Here is a 25,735-nt window from a genome sequence, read left to right as displayed (position 1 = left end):
CAGCCAAGCCCGATACACAAAAAAAAATAGGGGAGTAAAAATAGACATATTATATGCCTTGGACGAAAGAAAAGGATGTAAAATAGACTTATTTTATCTATACATATGTCAGCCCAAAGAGGAGGGATGGAAAATATACTTATTTTAGCTATATATATGTCAGACCAAAGAGGAGGGACAAAAAAAATAGACTTATTTTAACTATACATATGTAGAAGCCCAAAGAGGAGGGACGGAAAATAGACTTATTTTAAAAAAACCCGATGGGCCACCCGTGCCTTCGGGCCGCCACGGTACGGCTCAACAGTTGGTGGGCCATGCCTGGGCGGGAGGTGCAGCCCATGGGCTGGCACGGCCCGGCACGAAGTGCCGATCGGGCCGTGCCGGTCCAATAGCTGGTGGGTCGTGCCTAGCCGTGCCTGAGCTGGGCCGTGCCGGGCGGGCCTTTTGGCCATCTATAGGTGAATGCAATGCAGCAATCAGAAAAAAGGAGCACAACTCTTACCCCTTCGAAATTCCTTCACGCCTTCCAACAAATTCAATCAACCACTCCCATTTACGAAGATGCAACTTTTCTACATAGGCCTGGTTTAGTTCTTATTTTTTTCTTCAAACTTTCAACTTTTTTATCACATGAAAACTTTCCTACACACAAACTTTTAACTTTTCTGTCAAATCGTTCTAATTTTAAACTTCTAATTTTAGCGTGAACTAAGGCACCCATAATAGAAGGCCAAATCGTCGTCGATAAGCTGCAGTCTTCAGTGGGGAAGAAGCCATAGTTGGCTGCCAGTATCGCCGCTCCCAGAGACAATCCAGAGCACCACACAGGCACTATCGAGGCGGCTTGTGCCCAGCGGCCGCGCGTTTTCCGCGAGCGACGCCACCCAGAGCCCCCGTCCCTCGAACCCAACCCGCCCGCCGAAGGAAGACACACAGGCGGATAGGGGCACAGCCCCGCGGCGGCGACGCTGGGGCATCGGGAGTTCAGTAGATCAACTGCCTGGATCAACGACGGCAGCCTGGGTGAAGGTCTTGCCGAAGGTTCACGTTGACAAAAAAAAAAACAAAAGGAAAAGGTTAACGGAAGGCAACTCACGTTGATTGAACGGCGATGGTAAAAATAACAAAAGGAGAAAATAGCTTATACCATGGTATTTTGTAGAGCTTACATCTCTATCTATATTATCATAAAATTTATTAGTGGTAATGGTTTTGTCACTTCCACCTATCTTATGTGCTACTATTTGCTTCCTGAACAGTATAATACATTGTTTATCGTATCATCTTTAACCAGAGTTTTAAAGTGATAATTTATTATTATATCACCGTTAATCAGAGCTGGAGAATGATGATTAATTTTAGTTAGCTGATAACCCATTTAATATAATTAGAGCCCGTTGTAACATATGGATATTTTGCTAGTATCAATGGTATTTCTTAGAATCGATGGTTTGTCGATAAACAATCTTAGAAATTTCCCCTTTTTCCATAAGAGCAGGTACAATAGCAGGCTATAAATCAGCTGCAAATATATTTTAAGTAGATAAATGAGGAGAGAGAAAGGTAGCGGGCTACAGATTTGTAGCCAGCTGTAGCACGGACTCCAAGACGCAGTGTGTGTTTGACAGATGGGACCAGATATTAATAGTGTAGTATGTAAGTATTGTATGAATGAGCTATTAGATTGATTATAAATGAATTGGAACTAGTAGTTGGCTATACTATTAAACTTGCTCTAATGGCAATGGAAAATTGGTGGACTCTTCAAAATACATTGGCTGATTGGCGGACGAAAGGCCTAGAGAACCACCACTCCAAAAGCTTTAATGAAGTGTGAACGTGTGATTGTTCAACCGAGATGCATTTGCAGTTTTTTTCTGGTCACCTGAAGTTGAGGATAATCACACCAGCGTGTAAAGATGTTCACAAAGAAGTTGTTCGTGTATCCCATATTCCCTTGTTTCCTTCATAGCCAAAACCAAAAGGCAATAAGGGAATCAGATCGATATAGAAGTATGGAAAATTTTGCTAAGACAAGTAGTAGTATATCATATAACTAAGGCAAATATCCAATACAAATGTATATGCCTACAATAAGCATGCAAAAGGCTGAAATTTCACTCAGATCAAATGCTAACTACTTCAAAATGCTTTAAACAATTACATGACGTTAAAAGACGTCTTTTCTCAACCATGGCGGAACAGATTAAAAGCCGGTTAGAAGTTACTCGGGGAGTGATACAGGTCTGGTCAGGGCACCCGCCACTCTACCAATCAGACTGCAGCGTTAAATCGGAATAAACTACTTTTCCAATGCCCACTAATTTACAGGCCATTTACACAAAAAAATAAAAAATAATAAACCAAACACGCCAGACAACAATCAACAAACACACTACACTAATGCTCGTGCTTCACTCGCCCTTTCAGTATTCCTGGAATAGGGGGTGAGCTTGGCAATCTAGCTGTACCATTAGTTGATCTTGCAGGTTGCTGCACTTGCTGCCTATAAATATTTGGCATGCTTGAGCTCTCACCTCCATTTGAAATTAGATCATGAATACCGTCGATTTGTTCTTCTCCACAAGAACTCATTGCTTTCAGTACAAATGAGTCATCATGCAACTCAAATGGTGTGCTGCAGTTTCAGAAATGTAAATATCAAGAACTTACGCTGATCTAAGGGAAATCTAAGAGGCTGCACCGATATCAAATTATTTCTTTCAACAAAAATAAAAGGCATATTTTGATATGTTTCATTCATTTGATAGTTCCTTTTAGAAAGAGTAAATTGCACTCATGGTGCAAGAACTTGTCAGGTGGGCGTGTTTTAGTACTAGAACTTGAAATTTGAGCATATTAGTCCATTAACTTGGCTATATGGTGCATATTTGTTCAAAGTGAAGGCCACATTACATATTTTTGCCACATCAGCAAGGGACGCTGTCGATTGCACATCAGGCACACAAATCGCTTATCTCCCATCCCAACAATTTTGAAACAAACTCCCGACTATTTTTCATGTTCTAATTGTTCCAGATGATATATAATGTCTGCTTCTTTCCATTTATTATGAATTCACGACTCCCAGGTTGATCCATTACTTTTGGTGAACTATGAATCTTGTGAAGCTAGATCATCTACGGCAAGATGTGGCAATGCATATCATTCCTGTTCACATGATCAAACTTTGGAAATATATAGGCAAAAATCGAACAGGCTAGCTAACTCAAAGATGTTACTGTGTGCTTCGTCAGTGGTGGTGGCGGGTGATGGTGATGCTAGTCTTCTCGAAGCAAGCGTTGGCCTTTTAGATCAAGCTAAATTTCTACTGTCTAGTTTCATTGTTCAATTGACAGTATAACTATGAATTGATTCATGCATCAATCAAGAGATTACAGTGCCCTCTATCAAAGCTAAATCTAGACCTATAGAGCTTTTGATTTGATATTGTTACCATTGAACTGGGGATATTTGCTAAAATGAACCTTCAGTCTATCTGTCGTTTGAAGGAAGAAGCAAAAACATGTTACATGAATGACATGTCTTGCTAACGTGGCCGAAAATTCCGTGTGGTATTCACCTTGACCAAAAGCGCACCGTCTAGTCAAGTTGGTGAGCCAGTTTGTTCAGTTTTCAAGTTCTTACAATAGAATGCACCCACCTAACAAATTCTTGTACCGTGAATGCAATTTACTCTTTTAGAAAAGTAAAATGAATTTCACACTTGGGCTCTCATCTTCCCAATTTAGGATGCCAATGTCTCCCTATTATTCAAGAATTAGTGATATGGCAAATGTCACTAGGATAATGAGGACCTGCGACCTGTAATTGGACTAAAACTAGATGACTTAGCTCAACCAATAAAAGCTAACAACACTTTTCAAAAGTCACATTATTTACACTTCCGCTTGTACCGTCCCATCACTAGAGGTTTGGAGACAAAAATCTCTACCATCCAAATTTGATATAGCAGCTGAGATTTTAGTTCTTTTTTACAGAGTGAATTATATTATATTTTAAGGGTTAAAAGACCACTGCCAGAATTTAAATGAGATAAGAGGATGCCCTTCCAGTGAGGACCTTCTGCAATCATATCATGAAAGAATAGAAAAATGGAAACAGAAAGAGAAAGGTGTGGCTTGCTAGATAAATTGTAAAGGTGTGACCAGATGGGAGAGAATAACAGGATTCTTGTTTTACCTATTAAAGTCAAAATGTACAAGTTGCATATCTTCTGATATTTCAACTTCCACAGTTGCATGAGGCCGTGTCTGCATGATTCATTCTTGTCATTTAGCCTGAAGTCATGTGCAGGAAACAGTGCCATGAAACAAGAGAATAGAAGACAAAGAATTTATGAACTATTCACCTGAACAAGGATAAATGGTAATGCAACTCCACCCGAGGGAATGTTTCCTGAACCATATAGCTGTTCATTTCTTTGTATCAACTTTTGCATACCTACAAACTTAACATGCCAAAAACAATGTTACCGAGTAAGGGCATTATGTGTATCACAGTATCTACCACTAAAGCCACACAATTTGAAGACTATGGTACACTGCTAGCTCAGTAGAACAGTTCATTTTATATATTGCATTGGACATGACTAAAGAAAAGCAGGTTGAGCTATATCATTACTTGGTCTTGCAGCTCCTGCAAATATGTATTTTTCTTCTCAATCCTACTTTTCAGTCCTACAAGTTCCGTCTGTAAAAGAGCATAAATAAATTAATAAATATGACTACCAAAAGTACATCAAATGTCGATAACCAGTGGGAAAAGAAGACGAAAAACCTGCAAATCTTCAATATCATTTATACTGGTTCGAGGCAACCCCTTCCACTGAATTTCCTTTTTATCTTTAGATATAATCTCCATAGCCATCAGAACATTCAGAGCATCATAAACCCTTCTCCGTATATTTTTCTCGTCATATTGTTGCTGCATTTAACACAAAGTGAGCATACAACTGACTTAAGAAATAATTGGTGATGCAGGCAAGTCATTTCTCAACTGCATTGGGATTATCCGGATCTGGTGGCAAAATGCTGTTATTGGGATCTGCAAATTCGGCAACAAGTTCATCTGCCACCTGATAAAGATAAGTCAGAAGGACTATGAGACTTGGACTTCACCAATAAGGGTAAACATTGAAAACTATCAACAAATGCATAGCCAAAATTATTACAACTTTTTGCCAGAGAGACAAAATATGATAGTTTTTAGCAATTTTGAGGAACTCCAAACATGAACATGAATAGATGCAAAGACAGATTGTTAGTTTAAATATAACAGTAGAAGAGGGTGATATGTATAGCGGATTTACAATGATCAATATGGTGGATGTCACATATTACAACACATCACCATAGTAAGATCTGAGCAAGCTGATCAAACAGCAGTGTTACATAAGACATGTGAGTGAGTTACCAATTTTATAGCCCCAAATCATGATGCGGAACATGGCAGTTTTATAGATAATGAATTGTTTGACAATACCACCAGGTGGACGGACAATATGAACATGTTGGCTTATTGGAGCAATAGCTAGTCCTGCCCTGTGCATATATTGCTATTAGGTTTTACATTGCATACATAGCCTAAGTCCTCTTGAAATAACTGATTGAATCTTCAAGGATAGAGTTAACAAGAAGACAACTATGCAAAGAAACAGGGAGCTGACACATGCAACATTTGTGATCTCAATTTGCTGCTTCAATCCATGTGATGTGACCACGTACATGATGCCATCAGATGCTCAGAACAAGATACATGAACTCGGTAGAAAGAGGAAAGCACTAACCTCGTTGTATGTTGTTCTCCCTTTACTTTCAACTTTCTCACAAACTGCAAAAGAACAAACAGTGTCATCATGAGTTTTTATAGCACATACTTGTGGTGCTTATAAATAAACTCAAATGGTGTACTAATAGGGAACAAATGGGATTTAACACACCTTTCATACTAAACTGGCGCAGCCCCCTGCCACCTTTGTCAGGACCAACTGCTCGTGCTCCTCTCTTCTTCTTCTTGCTGAATAATTTTATTCATAGCAAAAACCCTTATTGCAAATGCACAAAACTAGATAACAATGAAGGGATTTATTTTTTGAAAAGGAGCCTTAAGAGGTAGAGAACTTCTGCCAAGTCGTACTTCCAAATTCATAATGCAGAAAAACATGCACTGGCATCCAAACAGCAGTGTTCTACAGTCTGGAATCTATGTAGCAAAAGAGGTCACATGACTGATGTTTTACTGATCATCGTGAGTACAGTATACACGTGTAATAGACTACAGATGAGAACTACTCCGTATATATATAGAATTAACACTTTCAGCAAGGTAAACCTACAGAGCATAATCGTATAAGCATCCCCAGAAAATCTTACTTGCAACCACACATCAAAGTGATGGCAGGATACACTTCCCTAAGCATTTTGCAGCCCAAACACAGCTAATTACAACACTACGGACAATTTTAACCACCCGGTGCATCTCCGGAGCATTTTAAGTAGCGTACAGCTACAGAGAAAAACAAAAACCAACCAAATTCTCAAAATCTTAAAATCTTGTAATAACATTGGGAAAAAAACGCAACCCCGCGGCGAAAACTGGCAAACCAAACGCTGACCTCGTTGGAGCCTGTGAGGAAGGCGCATCGTCGCCGTGGATGTCAAGGTCGTTGAGGCGGAGGAAGGTATTCTCACTAATCGGAGTAGAGGCCGCCGCCGCCCCCGCCGCCATGCCTGCGGCTGCGGGGACATGCTGCTCGCTGCGGCTGGACGGGGAGCCCGCGCTCCCGCCGCTCGTCGAAGCGGATTGCGCTCCGCCCGAGGGCGGCGGCGTGGCCAGGGACGGCCGCGCGCCGGCCGGCTGCGGCGGGCGCTGGAACGTCGAGGCGGCGCGCCCGCCGTCGTCGTCCGGGCGGTGGGCGACGCCGGAGACCATGGGTGGCCGAGATCGCGCGAATCGGGGACCAGAATTGGGGAGGAGTTGGAGCGCGGAAACCCTAAAACGACAAAGAGGGGGCAAATTGGAGGGAGAGAAAGAAATGAGAAATCGACGAGAGGGCGGGCAGAGACGCGGAGACGAGCTTCTTTTCTCCTCTTTGCGTTTTTGTTTCTTTCTTTTTATTTTTATTTTTTTTTCTTATGAAATTTGGCGGTTTCGGCTCCGTGACGCGCCGGCTGCCGGCGCCTGAAATGAGCCCAAAGCCTAGTGCGGTGCCAGGTGGCCTCATCGTCTGAACCCAAAGCCTAGTAGGAATGAGAACTTGGGAAGCGCGAGCATTTCCGACGAAATCAGCCTCTCCAACCATTCACATAGCTAATTCCTCTCCTGATTTGGCTATTTGGTAAGCCAGACTCGCAGTTTTTTCATCTACACTTTTCATTTGGGTCTATAACAGTGAGACCTATGTATCAATCCATCACTTTTTTTTTTCGGAAATCCATCACTTTATTTCTCTCCTTCTCCTTCCTCCCACGTCCCAACCACTACTCCGTACCTCCATCCTCAATGCAATATCCTCCCAAGTGCCAACCACTAATCTATTCCTCCATCCTCAATCCTCCACCCTCGGTAGTAGTGGTGGGAGGGCGAGGACGACGGCAACATTAAGCAAGCCGCTACACTTGCGTAGAGTGGGTAGGCGATGGAGGAAGCTAGAGTTGAGGATGAAGATGTGTAAGAGGGCAGGGAGATGTATAGATAAATGGCCAATAAATTCAAAATCAATATTTGTTTAGTAGTAAAAAGTAGGCCACAATGGTGATAAAGCTATTAGCGCATGATTTTATCCATTAAAGCTCAAATCCTACTGCTGATTTGCATGTATTCCTAGAGAAGTTGTAAAGCCTATATACTTCCATTATCTTAAAAATAATAATAATAATAATAATAATAATAATAATAATAATAATAATAATAATAATAAACAACGTTATTAATAAGTCATACTACACGTTGAATTCAGGCCCAAAGTTCCAGTTGAACCCAATACAGGCCCAGTACACATGGATAACACCACGTGCGTTTAGGTCTTTTAAAATACACCGAATTGCCGAATAAAAAAAGCGTTTTTTCGGCCCAAGTGGCACAGCGTTAGGCACGTCAGCCCAAAACTGACCTCACCGCCGCACGCGGCAGCCCACCAACTTAGGTCGTTCTTATCCAACCCACCAGCTCATCGCAAGCCAGTACTAGTAGTTCTAGAACGTTCGAGAAACTGAACCATCGCGCGTCGCTGCAGCGGCTCGCCGGTTTCCGAGACGTGGGCCCACACCCACTTGGGCCCTTGATGGGCCCTACTTGGTCCAAAGCGAGCGCGGCTTCCGCCACTGGATTCCAGCGAAGGACACGTACACCGCCTCCCGCACGTAGGGCCCATTTTTGTTCGAGAAAAGTGAAGAAAAAAGAAGGGAAGGGCCAGGGCCCACGACCATCTCGGCACACGTCGCCTTCCACCTTATCGTCACAGCGATCGTCACACGGCACACGATAATTTTCGTCGCACAAATCGTCGCCTCGTACGTGTGGTTCCCTTAAAAAGGGAAAACGTCGTACGCGAGGACTGAAGAAAAGGGGAACCAAAGCCGTTGCAATTACCATCCTCCTCTGACTGGAAATATCAACGACCCCTTTCTAAAAAAAAAAAACAACTAATGCCAACATTTACTTGATTGATCACCGTGTTTTACCATAGTTTTTGCTCTGAAGCTACGTGGCAAGAAAGGACAGTACTGTATCTCTGTCACGTATGAGCCGTGGCCGCATAGAAACTCGAACATTGTGACAAGGTAGTACTGTACAAACTTGAGTTGTGGAGTACCAAACAGTATCTGGTCGGTGACATCCAACCAAACAGCTGTTGATCCTATCTAAGGCAAGTAGTACTGTACTAGTACTAAAGTCCAGTACACTGGCTACGTAGGAGTACACAGCAGCAAAGGCACCAGCAAAATCTACGCGATGACGCCACGTGACATGACATCGCAGGTGACCGTAGCCAAAGCCAAAGCACCAGCCGCGGCAGGCAGGCTGGCTTTGCTGGTGGGAAATTACCGGCCACTGAAAGGAAACTTGCGCCCGACGCGTACACGGATCCGCACGGCGGGCGGGCGAGCGGACTGACAGGGTGGCCCCACCCACCCCACCGCGGCGTCTACGGTTTCTTTCTCTTTCTCTCTCTTTTTTTTTCTTCTTCGTCTCCGTCGCCTAGTCGGCTTCGCCTCCGCTTCCTCGTCTCGTCTCCCTCCCCCTATTTATCCCCGCCCACCCAGCGCCGCCATTTTATTCGCTTCGTCAGAACTCAAAATCTCAAATTCCAGACTTCCAGAGGCGAGCACAGGAGGAGGTTGGAAAAATCCATCCATGGGGGATGAGAAGGCTGCTCCGAAGGCGGGCGCCACCGCCGACCCGGTGGTGCTGAGGATGGAGTTGCATTGCGCCGGCTGCGCGCAGAAGGTCAAGAAGTCCATCAAGCACTTGGCCGGTACGCATCTCGGTCTCGATTATTCGCCGCTGCCGCCTCTCGTTTCTTTCTCTTTTTTCTTTTTGAGCCTTTTTTGGGGGGTTCGATTTGGTGTCTGGGTGTCTGAATTTTTGGGTTGTCTCTGGGATCGCAGGGGTGGAGTCGGTGGCGGCGGACGTGGCGACGAACACGGTCGTCGTGGCGGGGACGGCCGAAGCGGCCGCGCTCAAGGCGAGGATCGAGGCGAAGACCAAGAAGCCCGTCGAGGTTGTCTCCGCCGGCGGCGGTGGCGCCGCCGCCAAGAAACCCGCCGCCGAGCCCAAGGCCGTCAAGGACGATGGCGGCGAGAAGAAGGACGCCCAGGCGAAAGAGGAGAAGGGGAAGAAGCAACCGCCAGAGGAGAAGAAACCCAAAGAGGTCGGTACACAAGAGGCAACCCTACCAACGCCATACGCATACGCTTCTCTGCTCCTCCCAACTACTCGTTTGACCTGAGAACTCAAAATGTCTCTCTGCTTTGTTGTTACAGGAAACGGTGCTGCTCAGGATTCGCCTCCACTGCGATGGCTGCGCCGACCGCATCAGGCGACGCATCTACAAGATCAAAGGTGAGGATTTTATTTTTTTAATTAATCTTTCCTCTGTCAGTTTTTGTACTACTCTCGTTCTGCTGTTTGTTTTGTTGCTTTGGCTCCAAAACTGACGCCTTCTGGCTTTTGCTATGTGTCAGGGGTGAAGGAAGTGGTAATGGACGGCAATGCCAAGGATGAGGTGAAGGTGTCGGGCACAATGGACGTGCCGGCCATGCTGACCTATCTCACCGAGAAGCTCAACCGCGCCGTGGAGGCCGTGGCGCCCGGCAGCAAGAAAGACGAGAAGAAGAAGGACAAGGGCGGTGACGCCGACGGCGGCGAGAAGAAGAAAGACGCCGCCGGCGGCGACAAGAAGGACAAAGGCAAGAGCATCGAGGTCGCCGGCCCGTCCACCGCCGCCGCCGCGGCGTCCATGGCGCCGGCGCCGGCCGAGGCGAGCACGTACCACGTCTCGCCGTACGGCCACGGCTACTTCGCGTACCCGCAGCAGCAGGGACCTCCCCCCAGCTACTACCAGTACTACGGCGGCGGCAATGGCGACGGCGTGGGCTACGCCAACCCCAATGCCGGCGGCGCCGGCGGCTACTACCACCCCCACCCCAACGACGTCCCTACCTACCAGCCGCCGCCGTCGTACCCGCCGTACCCCTACCAGCTCGACATGTCGCCGGCGCCGCAGCTGTTCAGCGACGAGAACCCCAACGCCTGCTCGGTGATGTGATCGCCATGTCTCCGGCGACAGAGCTCAGAGGCCAATCTGACGACATGTACATACCGAGGACTTTAGACTTAGAAGATCAGAGGCATCCACCAAACGTGTTGTTATGCTTTCGATCAATTTTTGTCCAAACTTACCCCTTCTGTTGTAGCGTCATTTTTTTTAGATCAATTCTTGACTGGTTAAGCGAAATTTGATTTTAACTAGAGTATTAGCGGATGAAATGGACTGATGGAGTGATGATCTTTTGGTCGCAAAATGCGTGCCTAGTCAGAGATGTTGGTTGAATCGTGGACTAGTTCTGTCTTGGTCGCGTTGCTTTTCATCAAAGACGTGGTGTTTAACCAGGCGATTGTAAATTAAAATATATGATTAAATCTTCGTTGGTCTTGTGCTGTTCGTGAGGGGCAAAGAAAAGTTTCCTCAAACGCGGAGTAGTTTAATTTTCTTTCAAACGATTCGTGGCGGCAAAATTGATCTCGTTCTTCCCCGTCCGACGTGGCGCCGACGAGGACGGATAGCTACGTCGGTGATTCGGATTCGGATATTCTCCCAGCTCTGTGTGTAAGAAGTCTTCTCCGCGATATTATTTGATGTTCTCTGTGTGCTACCTGGTTGCATTGCCGTTGCGATTAATCTTCAAATTTCAGATTATTGCGGCGATTAATAGTTTTATAATTGAAGACACACATCTTTTTCGATGTGAAGCTTTGGCCATGCGTGTGCAGGCCGTCGTTACCATCATTCATATCCCTTTTGACATTTGAGACAGTAATAAAGGGTCGGTAAATCCAAAAACCTTTTCGTCTTTACTACGTTAACTCTGATTCGTAGACCATTTCAGAACAACTGCATTTTCTGATCTACCTGCAACTTGTGAAATCCAGAACTATCACCTCGGCAATATTTGTATACAGCAATTCTAGCTCTGTGATCTACACATGTTCTGTGCAATTTTCACATGGGAATAAGAAAAAAAATAACAAAAATTTCAGCGTTCCAGACAGGGAGTCAACAATGTTCATCAAGGTCTTCGTTATCCGGAATGAAATGCCCACGTCCTTTTCGCCCACATTTTGCAGGTTTGGCGTGCCACACGGTCACCTACCATTGAAGCAATCCAAATCACTAACACGCCCATGTTTGAAGAACGCGGCAATTGATAAGAGAATAAAGAAAGCGATTAGACTGCACTAGCTTTGGAATATGACCGTATTAAGCATATTTAGACTACGAACAATTAGTCCCGGGATTGGACTACAGGGTCAGAGGGGTATGGTCTCTCTCCATGGGGACACGTGTCCTGTTCATGATTGAAACCTTCCTGGTGAATTATCCTTAAATATCATTTTCTTCCACTGTCTAATCTCACATGGAAATCCTAATAATCATTTTGTTCTTATATATCCGAAGGTTATCCATTCCGATGGCCTCTGCTCTTAATTAATTTGTGCAGTTCTTTTAATCCCTGATGCTGTTGCATCGTTGATCCGTTGCCAAATGGAGGAAACAAAACACACAGCAAAACTATTTTTTTTCATGCTCTGTTTTTGTCTTCATACGTGTGCCTGACTAAGAATATTCTCCCAAATGGCAATTAAATATGGCGTTGATTAACTCAGGCAACATGTCAGAAAAACACGGACTTCTGAAAGCTGAAACTTGGAAAATGTTGGACTGCAATTCAATTTCTGGAAGTAGTGGATAACCTAATCCTGTACGAACAACTGCTGGATATGAATCTCTTGTCGGTGTGCTGATTTTCCATTAGTTAATTGAATAATTGAGTCGGTGTTTTCTTTAATTATGGTTTGGGGCATGCCGCATTGCCGCCCTGATTACGCAAATTGTTTTTATATTTTTTGTCTCGTGGGTTTACGAATCGGAAGAATTGGGTTGTGTTTAGATCTAAAGTTTGAATCCAAACTTCAGTCCTTTTCCATCACATCAACCTGTCACACACACACAACTTTTCAGTGACATCATCTCTAATTTCAACCAAAATATAAACTTTGGATCCAACTAAACACAGCCTTGGTCTGACCGGATTGCAATGCCGGTCGTTGTGCACTAGACTTATTTTTTTTTAATTTTATCTACATTCATGTTACATTATTCGATAATATCATAATATGGCAGCAATATGGTGCTTTTATATTTTAGGGAAATGTTAAAAATAATATACTCCCTCATTTCCTAAATATTTGACGCCGTTGACTTTTTTAAACATGTTTGACCGTTCGTTTTATCAAAAAACTTTTGTAAAATGTGTAAAACTATATGTATACATAAAAGTATATTTAACAATAAATTAAATGATAGGAAAAGAATTAATAATTACTTAAATTTTTTAAATAAGACGAACGGTCAGATATTTTTAAAAAAGTCAACGGCGTCAAACATTTTGGGATGGAGGGAGTATGTATCACTGGCTGTGAGGATAACATCGCCATGTCATTGGGTCGTTCTGTTCTCTGTTCCAGCCTCATTGGATGAGAAACACATTAATATTCAAACAATATCATGAATACTGTTGGTTTGGTCAGCTTGTCCTAGTCGGATCTTTGGACAAATTGACCTGAATCGAGCTGGCAACCGTGCTAATTTTCAAGGAAATCAAAATTTTGAAAGAAACAACCAACCGACCGGTCACCGGTGATCTTATATTCTTATTTGAATAGTACTTGCAGACCGTCATAAATCACAACACTTTGGTTGTGTTTAGTTCGTGTGCCAAATTTTTTTAGTATACGGATATACATTTAAAGTATTAAATGTAGACTAATAACAAAACAAATTACAGCTTTTGCCTGTAAACTGCGAGACGAATTTATTAAGTCTAATTAATCTGTTATTAGTAAATGTTTACTGTAGCATCACATTGTCAAATCATGGTGTAATTAGTCTCAAAAGATTTGTCTCGCAATTTACAGTCGGACTGTGCAATTGTTCTTTTTTCGTCCATATTTGATGCTCTGTATATGTGTCAAAACATTTGAAGTTTGAAAAAAAAAAGTTGGAATCTAAAAGACGGCCAATGTCTTGTAAATTTAACTGTCTGCTACGTTTGCGCAATGCAGTGAAGTTAAGTATAGTTCAATGCTCCCATGTTTTTTTTTTTTTTTTTTTTTTGAGAAACTTTCATGGAAATGTCACTGCAACTGAATTCAGGTTCTGTCTGAATTGGATTGCAACTAGACATGATCCATGTAAACTCCCGCCTAAATTGAAAGGCAATCTTTGCACTGCCCTTTAAAACCTTTTTCTTCTTTAGCTCAAATTTCCTTTTGACTTTCTTCTTTCTTCTTTATGTTTCCATTTTTTATTTACCCGCAATAAAAAGAACAGGGGATCACTTTTCACTAGGGAATCTATCAAAAAACAAGAAGGAAAGAAACAAAGACAGTTTCAGACTTTGGTAAGGGCAGTGGGCCTTGCTCATTTCACCCTTTAATCACATGTTTGGGCCTTCTTTAATCCCAGATTTGGCACTCCAAACTTGTCCACTTTCTGACAGCCATTTCCCTGATGGCAGGTAGCTTCTGTGTGTGCCACATACCTGCATATGCTGGATGAGTGGCTGCCAACCATGATCCTGGACCATTTCTTCCATTCTTTCACTCATCCTGGCAGCTTCAGGTCTGGTGAGACCGTGAGAGTGGCCAGATCACAAACTTTTGGCTCAAGTGACCAACTGAATCTGAATGTGGGTGGCCTGCAGGTAAGTGTCAGTACTAACTTGCAAGGCCAACAATCAACTGGTTACTGATCTGATCTAGTATTGCAGCACATTATTTTCCTGCTACCAACTGCAAGATCGTCATCATTCTTAGGCCTGTTTAGATTCCAACATTTTTCTTCAAACTTTCAACTTTTCCGTCGTATCGAACTTTGTTACACACACAAACTTTCAATTTTTCCGTCACATCATTCCAATTTCTTTAAATTTCCAATTTTAGCGTGGAACTAAACACAGACTTATGCCAGCTGTATGGCTTCGTTTGTTAATTGTTATTATTGTTAACTTTGCTGATTACAAAAGAGTCAATTCATGCAGTTCTTTCTTTGTTTTATGGGGGCTACTTGTATGAAATTATTGAAATCTGTAATCAAATTGCACACAGTCAGAAACCGGTGGTTAGAGGCCTTGGTCCTGAAGTCTCAACTGTACTTCCTTGAATTCGCTAGATAAATCACAGAAGATGATTCGACGCATTAACTAACACCATTGAGTTCAGCATCATGCATCACAACGAAGAGATCAAAGTTTCAATTAGTACCACACAATGATCTTGACTAACAATAAGCTCCAAACCAGCGTACAGAGTTACAGACAGTTTTATTTGGCGTGATCTAGACTTTGCAAGCAACAATTTGGGCGATAGAGATAAGAAGGGAAAAAAACAGAGGCACCCGTACTAACACAAAATGTCAGCTGATCATGACGTACTGTTTACCTTCCTATGATCTGAAGAAACCTCACAATAGTGTTAACTGTTTACTGCGATACCTCAACCATGCAATATATAATTTTTCTTTTCTAGATTTCCACTATGCTTGTATTCCAATTAAAAATACTACTATCTTCTAAGATTGACCTTAGTTTTGGATTCAGAACCACCAAAATCCAGGATTGAATAAAATACCACAAATAAAATATATCCCTAGCTTGACCTTACTTTTTTATTGTCCCTTCTTCTACCATGATGAAAGGGTTGAAAGCCAAACAAAAAAGAAGTCCTTTAAGCTAAAGTTAAAGAACAAAGTGGATCGCATTGCATGGCCCCCCTTGACACATCACTTTCGTTCCTCTATTTCTTCAGACATATCATCACTTGTATCAGGTTTGCTGCATACATGCAGGAGAGGATTTGGTGGAGAAAGTGAAAGTGGAAGAAAAACATTCTTGCACGAGCAGAGCACACTACTGCCTGATGAGTGTTCTTTGCGATCCAACTTTGTAGAATTGTAGGTCACCACAGACGCTTTACGCACATGTGTTGTTGCACGCGATGTCGCATGCTTTGATCCAGACATGAGGAGACGAAATGCGTCCATCCAAATTTCTGGCAAAAGTGTCGAGGGAAGCATCGAAGTTTCACCATAGTTTACTTGAAGTTTCGCAAATTAACTAGCTAGACCTTGCACTTTACAGTGCTGAAAAAGTTGTAAAACTCGCAGCGGCTTCACAATTCAGTTAGGAAAAATGAAACCGGATATATAGGGGCTGTTCAGATTGATACTATTTTCAAACATTCTATTTTTTTTTGTTAAAGTTGCAAAAAAATGTCTACATCTAGTTTGTTTTCAAATTTGATAAATACATATGAATTCCAGCCAAAATTTTGACAATATTGACATATTCGGTATTGCCAAAAATTAGTAAGATTTATTTGGCTACAATCTAAACAGATCTTATTTTTTGGCCCATGTTATCAAACCGGCCCATTCCATTTCCGAAGTAGTATCACGTCATTTCTCTCTTAATATACAACAATTGTGCTTTTTCTGCAGCTCCGTCACCTCCCTGTCACTGAAGTTCCAAAGTAGGAGGCTAGGTGCAGATAACTTGTGTCTTGCAAGTGTCATAGATATTGTCATATATTCAAACAAAATAATTTTCAGTTCACATTTTCTCAGTGCTGCAAAAAATGTAAAACTCGCAGCGGCTTCACAATTCAGTTAGGAAAAATGAAACAGAATATATAGAGGCTGTTCAGATTGATGCCATTTTCAAACATACCATTTTTTTAAAAGTTGTAAAAAAATATCTACATCTAATTTGTTGCCAAATTTAATAAATACATATGAATTCCAGTCAAAATTTTGATAATATCGACATCTTCGGTATTGCCAAAATTTGGTAAGGTTTATTTGCTACGATCTGAACAGACCTTATTTTTTGGCCTATGTTATCAAACCGGCCCATTCCATTTCCGAAATAGTATCACGTCATTTCTCTCTTAATATACAACAATTGTGCTTTGTCTGCAGCTCCGTCACTGAAGTTCCAAAGTAGGAGCAGAGAACTTGTGTCTTGCAAGTGTCATAGATATTGTCATATACTCGAACAAAATAATTTTCAGTTCACATTTTTTTGTGGCTGAAATCTCAACGGATGAATTCCCAGAAATTCGGACAATAACACACCATTGTCCCCTGCAAACTTCTAAGCAAAGCTCTATGACTTGACAGTTCGTGAAACTCGTCCTAAAATCCAAAACCGGCCGGAAATTCCAAAGGGGGATTTGACAGGAGTGATAGGCCTACATGAGCCCAAATGCAAAAAGGCCCCACAAATAAATTCAGCCTAAGCCCACTAAAATTCTGTGGATAAAATCGCATCTCCGCCGTGTGACACTGACACCCTGACCCACCAGTGGGGCCCACTAGCCAGCGGCAACGACCTCCTCCCCCCTCTTCGGCTTCACCGACCAAACCAACACAATCGCGCGGATCAACAGACTCGAGTAGGGGAGAGAGAGAGAGAGAGAGAGAGAGAGAGAGAGAGAGAGAGAGAGAAGGCGACGCGGCAATCGATCTGCCCGCCTCACCTCCGGCCACCGACCACCGCCGCCTCCGCGTCCCTCTGCCTCACCTCGACGCCGGCTAGCATCGCCGGCGATGGGTTGCTCCTCCTCCGTGCCAGGTTCTCTCTCTCACACGTTTCCATCCCCCTTTTTTAGATTAGATTTCCTCGTTGGCTATGTTTCGGCTGCGGATATTGTTGGTACCGAGTGTTAGGTAAGCAGGTGTTGCCGTGGGGGTTTTCAAATTGGGTTCGATTCGTGGCTTGCTGCTTTGGAAAATGGGAGGGAGGGACCAGCTTTTTTATGCTGAAAGCTGATTGGGGATAAATGTTTTCGGTCACAGCGTTGATCGGGGCGAAAATTCGCGCAATCTGGACGGTTTTGAACTGTGATTTAGTGAATTTAAGTCAATTTGTGGGTTAATTGGAGGTTAGAGCAGGGTGTCTGCACGATCTCTATGAATGGGAGGATCGTGTGTGGATGTATGTGAGTGGGGGCTGGGGAAAGTTTGTAGCTGGAGTAGAAGAATTAGCCATTTTCCGCCATTTGTTAACACATAGCACTGTTTTGTCATCCAGCTCGAAGCACTGGAGGGTTGAACAATATTAGCAACGATAACTCCGCTACTGATTCAAAGGACTTGCGTGCTAAGGTTTACTGCACATTTTGCCCTTTATTACTACAATAATGCCTCTATATCATGTTACTAGCAGCTTTCTTTAACGTGTCCATCCTTTTGATGTTGTAGTTGGTATTGCTTGGTGACTCTGGTGTAGGGAAAAGTTGCATTGTTCTTCGCTTTGTTCGTGGTCAGTTTGATCCCACTTCCAAGGTGATTACTGTTTTGAGTCTCTTAGTTTCAGTTGATAATGTTATTCTTCACCTTAGATGCATGATTCTTACTTTCAGAAGTTCGATTGTTTTAAACTTATTTCCTCAAATAATTTCAGGTAACTGTCGGTGCATCATTTTTATCACAAACATTGGCTTTGGAGGACTCAACAATAGTGAAATTTGAAATATGGGATACCGCTGGACAAGAGAGGTACACATACAGCACTATGGTTTTAGCTTCTTCCAATCTTGGGATAATGGCATGCTGTTGGTGCATTAGAAGCATTGGTTTTGTGAGAAAGTTCTAGTAGTATGTGTTACTGATTTTTACAATTGATCCATCTTACGTGCCACACATGCATATGGTTTTTCTCAATCAAGAACTCATTGGTACCAGCCAATTTTAGGTATGCTGCCTTGGCACCTCTTTACTACAGAGGAGCTGCTGCTGCAGTTGTTGTCTACGACATAACTAGTCCAGAATCATTTAGCAAAGCACAATACTGGGTGAAGGTATGCTATCGCCAAATTATCTGCTTTTCTGATGTCTGGTTGATTGATTACTCTTTCTATCTTTTACTATGAGTTTGTATTTTTTGCCCGAAACTGTTCTAGTAAAATTTTATATCATACTGTAAGATTGCTGCTAAAATATTATAAATGTGTTGAAGCTTATGCTCAAAGATTACCCTGACTAGCGTGAGAAGTGTATATAATATGAACACTTGCATTTAATCTTAAAATGCACCTTCTAGATTTATTTCATCAATATCAATTGATTCAGTGAGATTGTACCATGTCGACTATTGTGAAGTATGTTATGTTTCCACTTCTTTTTTCAGGTATGAAGCACTTTCAGATTGTTTTTTCTTATATTGCAGGAACTTCAAAAACATGGTAGTCCTGATATTATCATGGTTTTGGTTGGTAATAAAGCTGATCTACATGAAAATCGACATGTATCTTCTCAGGTCAGATCTTGTGTGAAGTTGTAGTAAACATAGTATCACAATATGCTGCAAAATTGTTTTGACGATATGGTGCACATTCTGAAGGAAGCACAAGAGTATGCAGAGAAGAATAATATGGTTTTCATCGAGACATCAGCAAAGACAGCTGATAATATAAACCAAGTATTTGAGGTATGCCCCCTAGCATATGAAGCTATTTGCTTTCACGATGTCCAAGAAGCAGGATAGCTAACAAGAGAACATGCTATTTTATTTCAAATTAATCAAGCTGAACAAAAACACCAAAGCTTCAAATTCATGGAAATCCTAACTGTTTCACCCACCCCCTTACGTGTAAGCATTGAATGGACAGCTACTGCGTTAGGCCATCAATGGTCATCATCATACTAACTCGTTATGGTATGATATTTTTCCATTAACAGGTCACCGTTTTTGCATTATTAATTAAAAACAGAAAGATTCCTGAGTTAGTTAGAAGAGGTTTGGGGTATGGAAGAACAGCTCTAACCTCATATTAAACTCTCACTAAGTCACTAGCACATATATGTGTGGATAAACAATCTCAGCACAAGAATCAGTGATTTTCTCTGATCTCGCCTAAGGATCACCACAGATAGGGACAGCCTAATGTGGGCATTTTAACAACAAAGTTCAACTCTACACAGCCTACGCCCTACGGATAAACACTTCGTTGCATTTTCATCAGTCAGGTTCCTGGACATTGTCCACATGCACTGTCACCTTCATGTTCTTTTCCTATTGATGTTTTTATCCTCTTATGTTTAAATCTTTTGCTACACTACATAGCTGGGAAAAGAAACTTTGTGAACGTCGTCCTCATAACTTGATCATGTTCCTTGTACAGGAAATTGCGAAGAGGTTGCCCAGGCCAACGGCGTCTTGATAATTAGCTTCGGTGTTTGTTGAAGTGGAACACATACAAGCTGGTAATGTGCATGTAACATGTCTGTCAGGGCAAAAACTGCTGTATGGTCGATTGTTTGGAAAACAAAGGATACTGTACAGTTTATCCCATTGTGTTCAATCGTATCGTATTGTATATGTTAATAGTGCCGTCGTGTAACATCTTAGTTTACTAAAACAATCTAATATCGGTACTAAAAAAAGTTGCTTAGTTGCTGTGCCTGTGTACACCCACCACACCGAAGTTTCATCTAAACAAGTACTCCGTGTACAATTGCAGATGGCTAACCTCAAACAGACAGAAACTTTTGCCTTTTACGCTCTACAATTTGTGCAGTATAATGAATTAATGCCACGATCGCATACGAACACGGGACACTTTCCTTACAATCGAAGGCAGCAAAAGATGCGAAACTTCTCTTCCGAGCCGAACACATGCTCCTATTCCTGCACGAGCAGGCACAAGTGAACAACAACTACCTGATACACTGACATGTCGGGCCCACACTCTCTCAACTCGGCACGGGGCCCCCTCCATCTTCCGGGACCCACCTCATCCGAACTCTATGTCGCGTGGGCCACGGGCCTCGTGGGACCCACATGTCATGGACCTCCGGGGACTCCCGAACCGAGCCCAACCCGTAGGACGGTAGGAGGTCGAATCCCAAACCCCTTCGGCAAGAAAGGAGCTATTTAAGGTAGACTAATCCCCTCGTCTTCCCCCACAATCACTTCTCCCCCCGGAATATCTCCGCCAAGAGAAGAGAAGAGACACCCAACAACCCAAAACCTAGCGCCTCTGCGCTCGAGGCCCCCCCGAATCCGCGAATCCGCCGACTCCCATGGCGAGCCAGGGAGAGCCCTCCTCCTCCTCCGATCCGTAAGTTTCCCCCCTTCCTGATCTAGCCTTTTCGATCTGGTAGATTATCGAATTTTTGCGATTTTTTTGCGATTTTTTTGGGTGATTTTAATGTTCGTGGGGTGGTGGTGGTGTTGTGAGCAGGAAGGGGAAGAAGGATTTCTCGACGGCGATCCTCGAGAGGAAGAAGTCGCCGAACCGGCTGGTGGTCGACGAGGCCACCAACGATGATAACTCCGTCATCGGGATGCACCCCGACACCATGGAGAAGCTCCAGCTTTTCCGCGGCGACACTGTGCTGCTCAAGGTTTGGGGATCCTTGCCTCTGTAATTCTTCTGTTAAGCTTCAATTGCGAGGGTTTGAAGGCCTAATCTGTGGTGCTTGTCCTGGATAGTAGGAACTGATGGTCTGAATTGTGAATATGTATGAAAAAAGAACTTAGCTTTCTTGTCTCTAAGCTTAGGTTTGTGTGTCTACTGTTTTGTAGAGGATAAATTATTAGTGAGGTTGAATGTTTGCTACTTTCTAGTTTTTGCCCCTGATGTTAGCCTTGGTGTAGATTATTTATTCAGATTACATATGGTTAGATTATATGTATTCATGACTCATGACTCTTTAGCTTCCTTAGTACTAGGTTGTTACAGTAATTATGCTGTGATAAGTGATCCTCTAATTTGATTGGGTACAGCTTACAATCTGTAATTATGTCAAGATTATTGCAGTTAACTTCTAAACTGTGATGGCTATTCACTAGGTAGCTTCACAACAGTACTTATTTAGTTTTATAATGCCATGAGGTCGGGAACTTGGGATTCTGTTTTGCATTGTATGATAATTCTTGTGTCATCAAGGCATATTTTATTATTTGCTGCTGACATTTTGGCTCACTGCATCACAGGGTAAGAAGAGAAAAGACACCATCTGCATTGTTCTTGCTGATGACACCTGCGAGGAGCCGAAGATCAGAATGAACAAGGTTGTCAGGAAGAACCTGAGAGTACGACTTGGTGATGTCGTGTCTGTTCATCAATGCCCAGATGTCAAATACGGCAAGCGTGTGCACATACTTCCAATTGATGATACTGTTGAGGGCATCACCGGAAACTTGTTTGATGCCTTCCTGAAACGTAAGATTTCTTTATCACTGAAGTATTTTGATTTTTCTCTTATAGAAGGTTCTAGATAGAGAATTTTAGAGCTTTGCTGCCATGTTCTAAAACAGTATTAGCCATTTCATTTGAACTTGCTTGTTTGATACTTAATTATGTCGAGGAAAGTTTTTGTGGCTCCTAATTTCCATGAACTGTAGTACCTATATTACGATGTACATTATAACATTAACTACATTGTTGCTAATATTATGGCAAATATTCAACCTTGATATGTTTAAACGTGCTCTTGCAACCTCTAGTGTCGCCTTCTTACATCCTGCTGATACTGTTTTTATTTGTAACTTTTCAGCGTACTTCCTTGAAGCATACCGTCCTTTGAGGAAAGGAGACCTTTTCCTTGTTAGGGGTGGGATGAGAAGTGTTGAATTCAAAGTTATAGAGACTGACCCTGCAGAGTACTGCATTGTTGCACCTGATACGGAGATATTCTGTGATGGTGAGCCTATTAAGAGGGAGGATGAGGAAAGACTTGATGAAGTTGGTTACGATGATGTTGGTGGAGTTAGGAAGCAGATGGCCCAAATCAGAGAACTTGTTGAGCTCCCATTGCGCCATCCCCAACTTTTCAAGTCTATTGGTGTGAAGCCTCCAAAGGGCATACTGCTTTATGGACCCCCTGGCTCTGGAAAGACCCTCATTGCTAGAGCTGTTGCTAATGAAACAGGTGCTTTCTTCTTTCTGATTAATGGCCCGGAGATTATGTCAAAGCTAGCAGGAGAAAGTGAGAGTAATCTCAGGAAGGCATTTGAAGAAGCTGAGAAGAATGCACCATCAATCATTTTCATCGATGAGATAGACTCCATAGCACCAAAGAGAGAGAAGACCCATGGAGAAGTTGAGAGGCGCATCGTTTCACAGCTGTTGACTCTTATGGATGGGCTCAAAGCTCGTTCCCATGTCATTGTCATGGGTGCTACAAACCGGCCAAACAGTATTGATCCTGCTCTCAGAAGGTTTGGTAGGTTCGATCGGGAGATTGACATTGGTGTTCCTGATGAAGTTGGGCGGCTTGAAGTTCTTCGGATTCACACCAAAAACATGAAGCTGGCTGAAGATGTGAGTTATCACCACTACAGTCTAGATGCAAAATATTCTTTATTGGTTGCATTTTTTTTTAATAGTTATTACATTGTTGTCGCAGGTTGACCTGGAACACATTGCCAAAGACACTCATGGGTATGTGGGTGCTGATCTTGCTGCTCTTTGCACTGAGGCTGCTCTCCAATGCATCCGTGAGAAGATGGATATTATAGATCTTGAGGATGAGACCATAGATGCTGAGATACTTAACTCGATGGCTGTTACAAATGATCACTTCAAGACTGCACTAGGGACAAGCAACCCGTCTGCTCTCCGTGAAACTGTGAGTATTTTTAGTATGATCTATTTGCACATTACCAGGATCTATTCCCATTTGTTTCCGAGGCTTACATCTAGCTTTCCTTTTAAATTCAGGTTGTTGAAGTTCCAAATGTCTCTTGGGAGGATATTGGTGGACTGGAGAATGTCAAACGGGAGCTGCAGGAGGTACTTATTGCTCTTTTCTTTCCTCACTTATGAGTTCTTATTTGTGGTTAACATACTTTAAAACCTTGCAGACTGTCCAATATCCAGTGGAGCATCCTGAGAAATTTGAGAAGTTTGGCATGTCTCCGTCCAAAGGTGTTCTGTTCTATGGCCCTCCTGGCTGTGGTAAGACTTTGTTGGCCAAGGCAATTGCTAACGAGTGCCAGGCTAACTTCATTAGTGTCAAGGGACCTGAGCTGCTTACCATGTGGTTTGGTGAGAGTGAGGCCAATGTGCGTGAGATTTTTGACAAGGCTAGGCAGTCAGCTCCTTGTGTCCTCTTCTTTGATGAGCTTGACTCAATTGCTACCCAGGTTAGTTATCTCTTCTGAACAAACGATTTCCATGGTTTTTTCATGATAATCTTTATGGCTGATTACTTTCAACCATATTTCAGAGAGGAAGCAGTGTTGGTGATGCCGGAGGTGCTGCTGATAGAGTGCTGAACCAGTTGTTGACTGAGATGGACGGCATGAACGCGAAGAAAACCGTGTTCATTATTGGTGCTACTAACAGGCCAGATATCATTGACCCTGCCTTGCTAAGGCCAGGGCGTCTTGATCAGCTTATCTACATTCCTCTGCCTGATGATCAATCTAGGCTGCAGATCTTCAAAGCTTGCCTCCGGAAGTCACCTGTGGCCAAGGATGTAGACCTGAATGCTCTTGCCAAATACACCCAAGGTTTCAGTGGTGCTGATATTACAGAAATCTGCCAGCGTGCATGCAAATACGCCATCAGAGAGAACATTGAAAAGGTAACATAAATATCTTCAATATTATTTAGTTATTAATTCCAAACATACTTCTGGCTTATGCTTGCGTGCTAACGGAGACTTGATTTTGATTTCAGGACATCGAGATGGAGAAGCGGAGGAAGGACAACCCTGAAGCCATGGAGGAGGACGAGGTTGATGATATTGCTGAGATCAAGGCGGCTCACTTCGAGGAGTCGATGAAGTACGCACGCCGGAGTGTGAGTGACGCCGACATCCGCAAGTACCAGGCCTTCGCCCAGACTCTGCAGCAGTCTCGTGGGTTCGGCACCGAGTTTAGGTTCGCTGACCAGCCAGCGTCTGGCGCCGGCGCCGCCGCTGACCCCTTCGCATCCGCTGCCGCCGCAGCTGACGATGATGATTTATATAGTTAGATCGCTGTGCTATTTATATTTAACCTCCGTGCTTTTGTTCAGTATGTCTATTTCGCTTTGGTAAACTTTATCATATGTAACATACGGGGAAACAGTGTACTATTTTTAAGTTAATATTTTGAGAGGTACTGAACCGAATTGCATGTTTCTGTATGGATGTGTCGTGGATGAGCATGGTTGCGGGTTGTATTCATCGATTGGAGCATGGATAGATTTGCGTTGTATGTTTGTGAGGTTTATAGATGCTCCTGCAAGGCTGGAACTTGTTGAAGTTTGTTTTTATAGTGTTAATCCGAGGCTTCATTTGGTCGGCGAGACACCAACCGACAAAAAAAAACAAAGGTCAGAGGGCAGACATAAGTTGACATAAGAGATTACTCCGTTTCTTGATAATTGATAATTTCGGCGTTGACAACTAATTGCTTTTGAATTGTTGAGACCAAATTGAAAATATTTTGAACGTACCACACATCTATAACATTACCATTTTGTACTGTTTGAAAATATTCAACAAATATATGAAACGGATACAAATAGTCCGATCAAAACTATTTGTAATGCGTAGATTTGTCCCTAAAAGTACTTAAATAATATCACAGATTCATTGGAATTCTAAAAATTCTCAAATCTTCTCTCGCATTCTCTCCTCTTTACCTCCTACGTAAAGAAACATCATTTACTCCCACTTCATCCATCAATACTGTCGGAACCAGAAAAGCATGCATAACACGGTGATGCCATCTAATTAATACTCTCTCCGGACCGATAATACTTGTCATTTTAGATAAGGGTGAGGTCCAACTTTAAAATCTTTGATTATGAATCATTTTTAAAATCATTATCTTTCAAATATGGTGATTACATGTATAGATTAGTCTTAAAAAGTATTTTAATAAAATCATATATTTGTTAACACTTTTATATATATTATAATAGA

General features: G+C 42.6%; 4 protein-coding genes across 6 annotated transcripts; 3 read left to right on the top strand and 1 right to left on the bottom strand.

Annotated features, from left to right (window-relative positions):
* Positions 1 to 535: 535 nt before the first annotated feature.
* Positions 536 to 7,081, bottom strand: LOC4331648 (transcription factor-like protein DPB). Of its 3 annotated transcripts, XM_015772519.3 has the most exons (10): positions 6,641 to 7,081; positions 5,966 to 6,042; positions 5,813 to 5,856; positions 5,024 to 5,101; positions 4,804 to 4,950; positions 4,648 to 4,716; positions 4,376 to 4,474; positions 4,207 to 4,277; positions 1,889 to 1,967; positions 536 to 1,034 (listed from the first exon to the last, which is right to left on the bottom strand). In XM_015772519.3, exons 1-10 carry the CDS (start codon positions 6,955 to 6,957, stop codon positions 996 to 998), a joined length of 1,020 nt encoding a protein of 339 aa, XP_015628005.1. In that variant the 5' UTR covers positions 6,958 to 7,081; the 3' UTR covers positions 536 to 995. The 3 variants fall into 3 exon arrangements, 2 of the variants coding, with proteins under 2 accessions (XP_015628005.1, XP_015628001.1); XR_010740091.1 differs by lacking the exons at positions 536 to 1,034; positions 1,889 to 1,967 and adding an exon at positions 2,119 to 2,641 and having other exon boundaries at positions 4,207 to 4,304; XM_015772515.3 differs by lacking the exons at positions 536 to 1,034; positions 1,889 to 1,967 and adding an exon at positions 2,119 to 2,641.
* A 2,230-nt stretch (positions 7,082 to 9,311) lies between these two features.
* On the top strand, positions 9,312 to 10,995 carry LOC4331647 (heavy metal-associated isoprenylated plant protein 3). Its single transcript, XM_015773366.2, has 4 exons — positions 9,312 to 9,502; positions 9,636 to 9,898; positions 10,011 to 10,089; positions 10,212 to 10,995. The coding sequence occupies exons 1-4, from the start codon at positions 9,382 to 9,384 to the stop codon at positions 10,793 to 10,795; spliced, it is 1,047 nt and encodes a 348-aa protein (XP_015628852.1). The 5' UTR covers positions 9,312 to 9,381; the 3' UTR covers positions 10,796 to 10,995.
* Positions 10,996 to 17,224: 6,229 nt separating this feature from the next.
* On the top strand, positions 17,225 to 20,262 carry LOC4331646 (ras-related protein RABF1). The gene is made up of 8 exons (XM_015772981.2): positions 17,225 to 17,441; positions 17,901 to 17,974; positions 18,071 to 18,154; positions 18,273 to 18,367; positions 18,564 to 18,669; positions 19,038 to 19,127; positions 19,212 to 19,298; positions 19,993 to 20,262. Exons 1-8 carry the CDS (start codon positions 17,417 to 17,419, stop codon positions 20,029 to 20,031), a joined length of 600 nt encoding a protein of 199 aa, XP_015628467.1. The 5' UTR covers positions 17,225 to 17,416; the 3' UTR covers positions 20,032 to 20,262.
* A 513-nt stretch (positions 20,263 to 20,775) lies between these two features.
* LOC4331645 (cell division cycle protein 48 homolog) lies at positions 20,776 to 24,947 on the top strand. Its single transcript, XM_015775671.3, has 9 exons — positions 20,776 to 20,931; positions 21,055 to 21,217; positions 21,810 to 22,038; positions 22,373 to 23,139; positions 23,225 to 23,446; positions 23,539 to 23,610; positions 23,682 to 23,963; positions 24,047 to 24,406; positions 24,502 to 24,947. The coding sequence occupies exons 1-9, from the start codon at positions 20,894 to 20,896 to the stop codon at positions 24,796 to 24,798; spliced, it is 2,430 nt and encodes an 809-aa protein (XP_015631157.1). The 5' UTR covers positions 20,776 to 20,893; the 3' UTR covers positions 24,799 to 24,947.
* Positions 24,948 to 25,735: the final 788 nt, after the last annotated feature.

The sequence above is a fragment of the Oryza sativa genome, chromosome 3, assembly GCF_034140825.1.
Source record: "Oryza sativa Japonica Group chromosome 3, ASM3414082v1".
In the NCBI taxonomy this organism is placed as follows: Eukaryota; Viridiplantae; Streptophyta; class Magnoliopsida; order Poales; family Poaceae; genus Oryza; species Oryza sativa.
Note: the sequence above shows the minus strand (reverse complement) of the source record. Positions and strands in the feature narration are given on the sequence as shown.

Coding starts and splice junctions, on each gene's coding strand:
- LOC4331648 (XM_015772515.3), bottom strand. CDS start 6,957: ATGGTCTCCGGCGTCGCCCACCGCCCGGACGACGACGGCGGGCGCGCC. Junction 5,102..5,812: donor GGAGAACAACATACAACGAG/GTTAGTGCTTTC, acceptor TATCTTTATCAG/GTGGCAGATGAACTTGTTGC. Junction 4,717..4,803: donor ATGATATTGAAGATTTGCAG/GTTTTTCGTCTT, acceptor GCTCTTTTACAG/ACGGAACTTGTAGGACTGAA.
- LOC4331645 (XM_015775671.3), top strand. CDS start 20,894: ATGGCGAGCCAGGGAGAGCCCTCCTCCTCCTCCGATCC. Junction 22,039..22,372: donor GTTTGATGCCTTCCTGAAAC/GTAAGATTTCTT, acceptor GTAACTTTTCAG/CGTACTTCCTTGAAGCATAC. Junction 23,964..24,046: donor TTGACTCAATTGCTACCCAG/GTTAGTTATCTC, acceptor ACCATATTTCAG/AGAGGAAGCAGTGTTGGTGA.
- LOC4331646 (XM_015772981.2), top strand. CDS start 17,417: ATGGGTTGCTCCTCCTCCGTGCCAG. Junction 18,670..19,037: donor AAGCACAATACTGGGTGAAG/GTATGCTATCGC, acceptor CTTATATTGCAG/GAACTTCAAAAACATGGTAG. Junction 19,128..19,211: donor ATCGACATGTATCTTCTCAG/GTCAGATCTTGT, acceptor CACATTCTGAAG/GAAGCACAAGAGTATGCAGA.
- LOC4331647 (XM_015773366.2), top strand. CDS start 9,382: ATGGGGGATGAGAAGGCTGCTCCGAAGGCGGGCGCCACCGCCGACCCG. Junction 9,503..9,635: donor GTCCATCAAGCACTTGGCCG/GTACGCATCTCG, acceptor CTGGGATCGCAG/GGGTGGAGTCGGTGGCGGCG. Junction 10,090..10,211: donor ACGCATCTACAAGATCAAAG/GTGAGGATTTTA, acceptor GCTATGTGTCAG/GGGTGAAGGAAGTGGTAATG.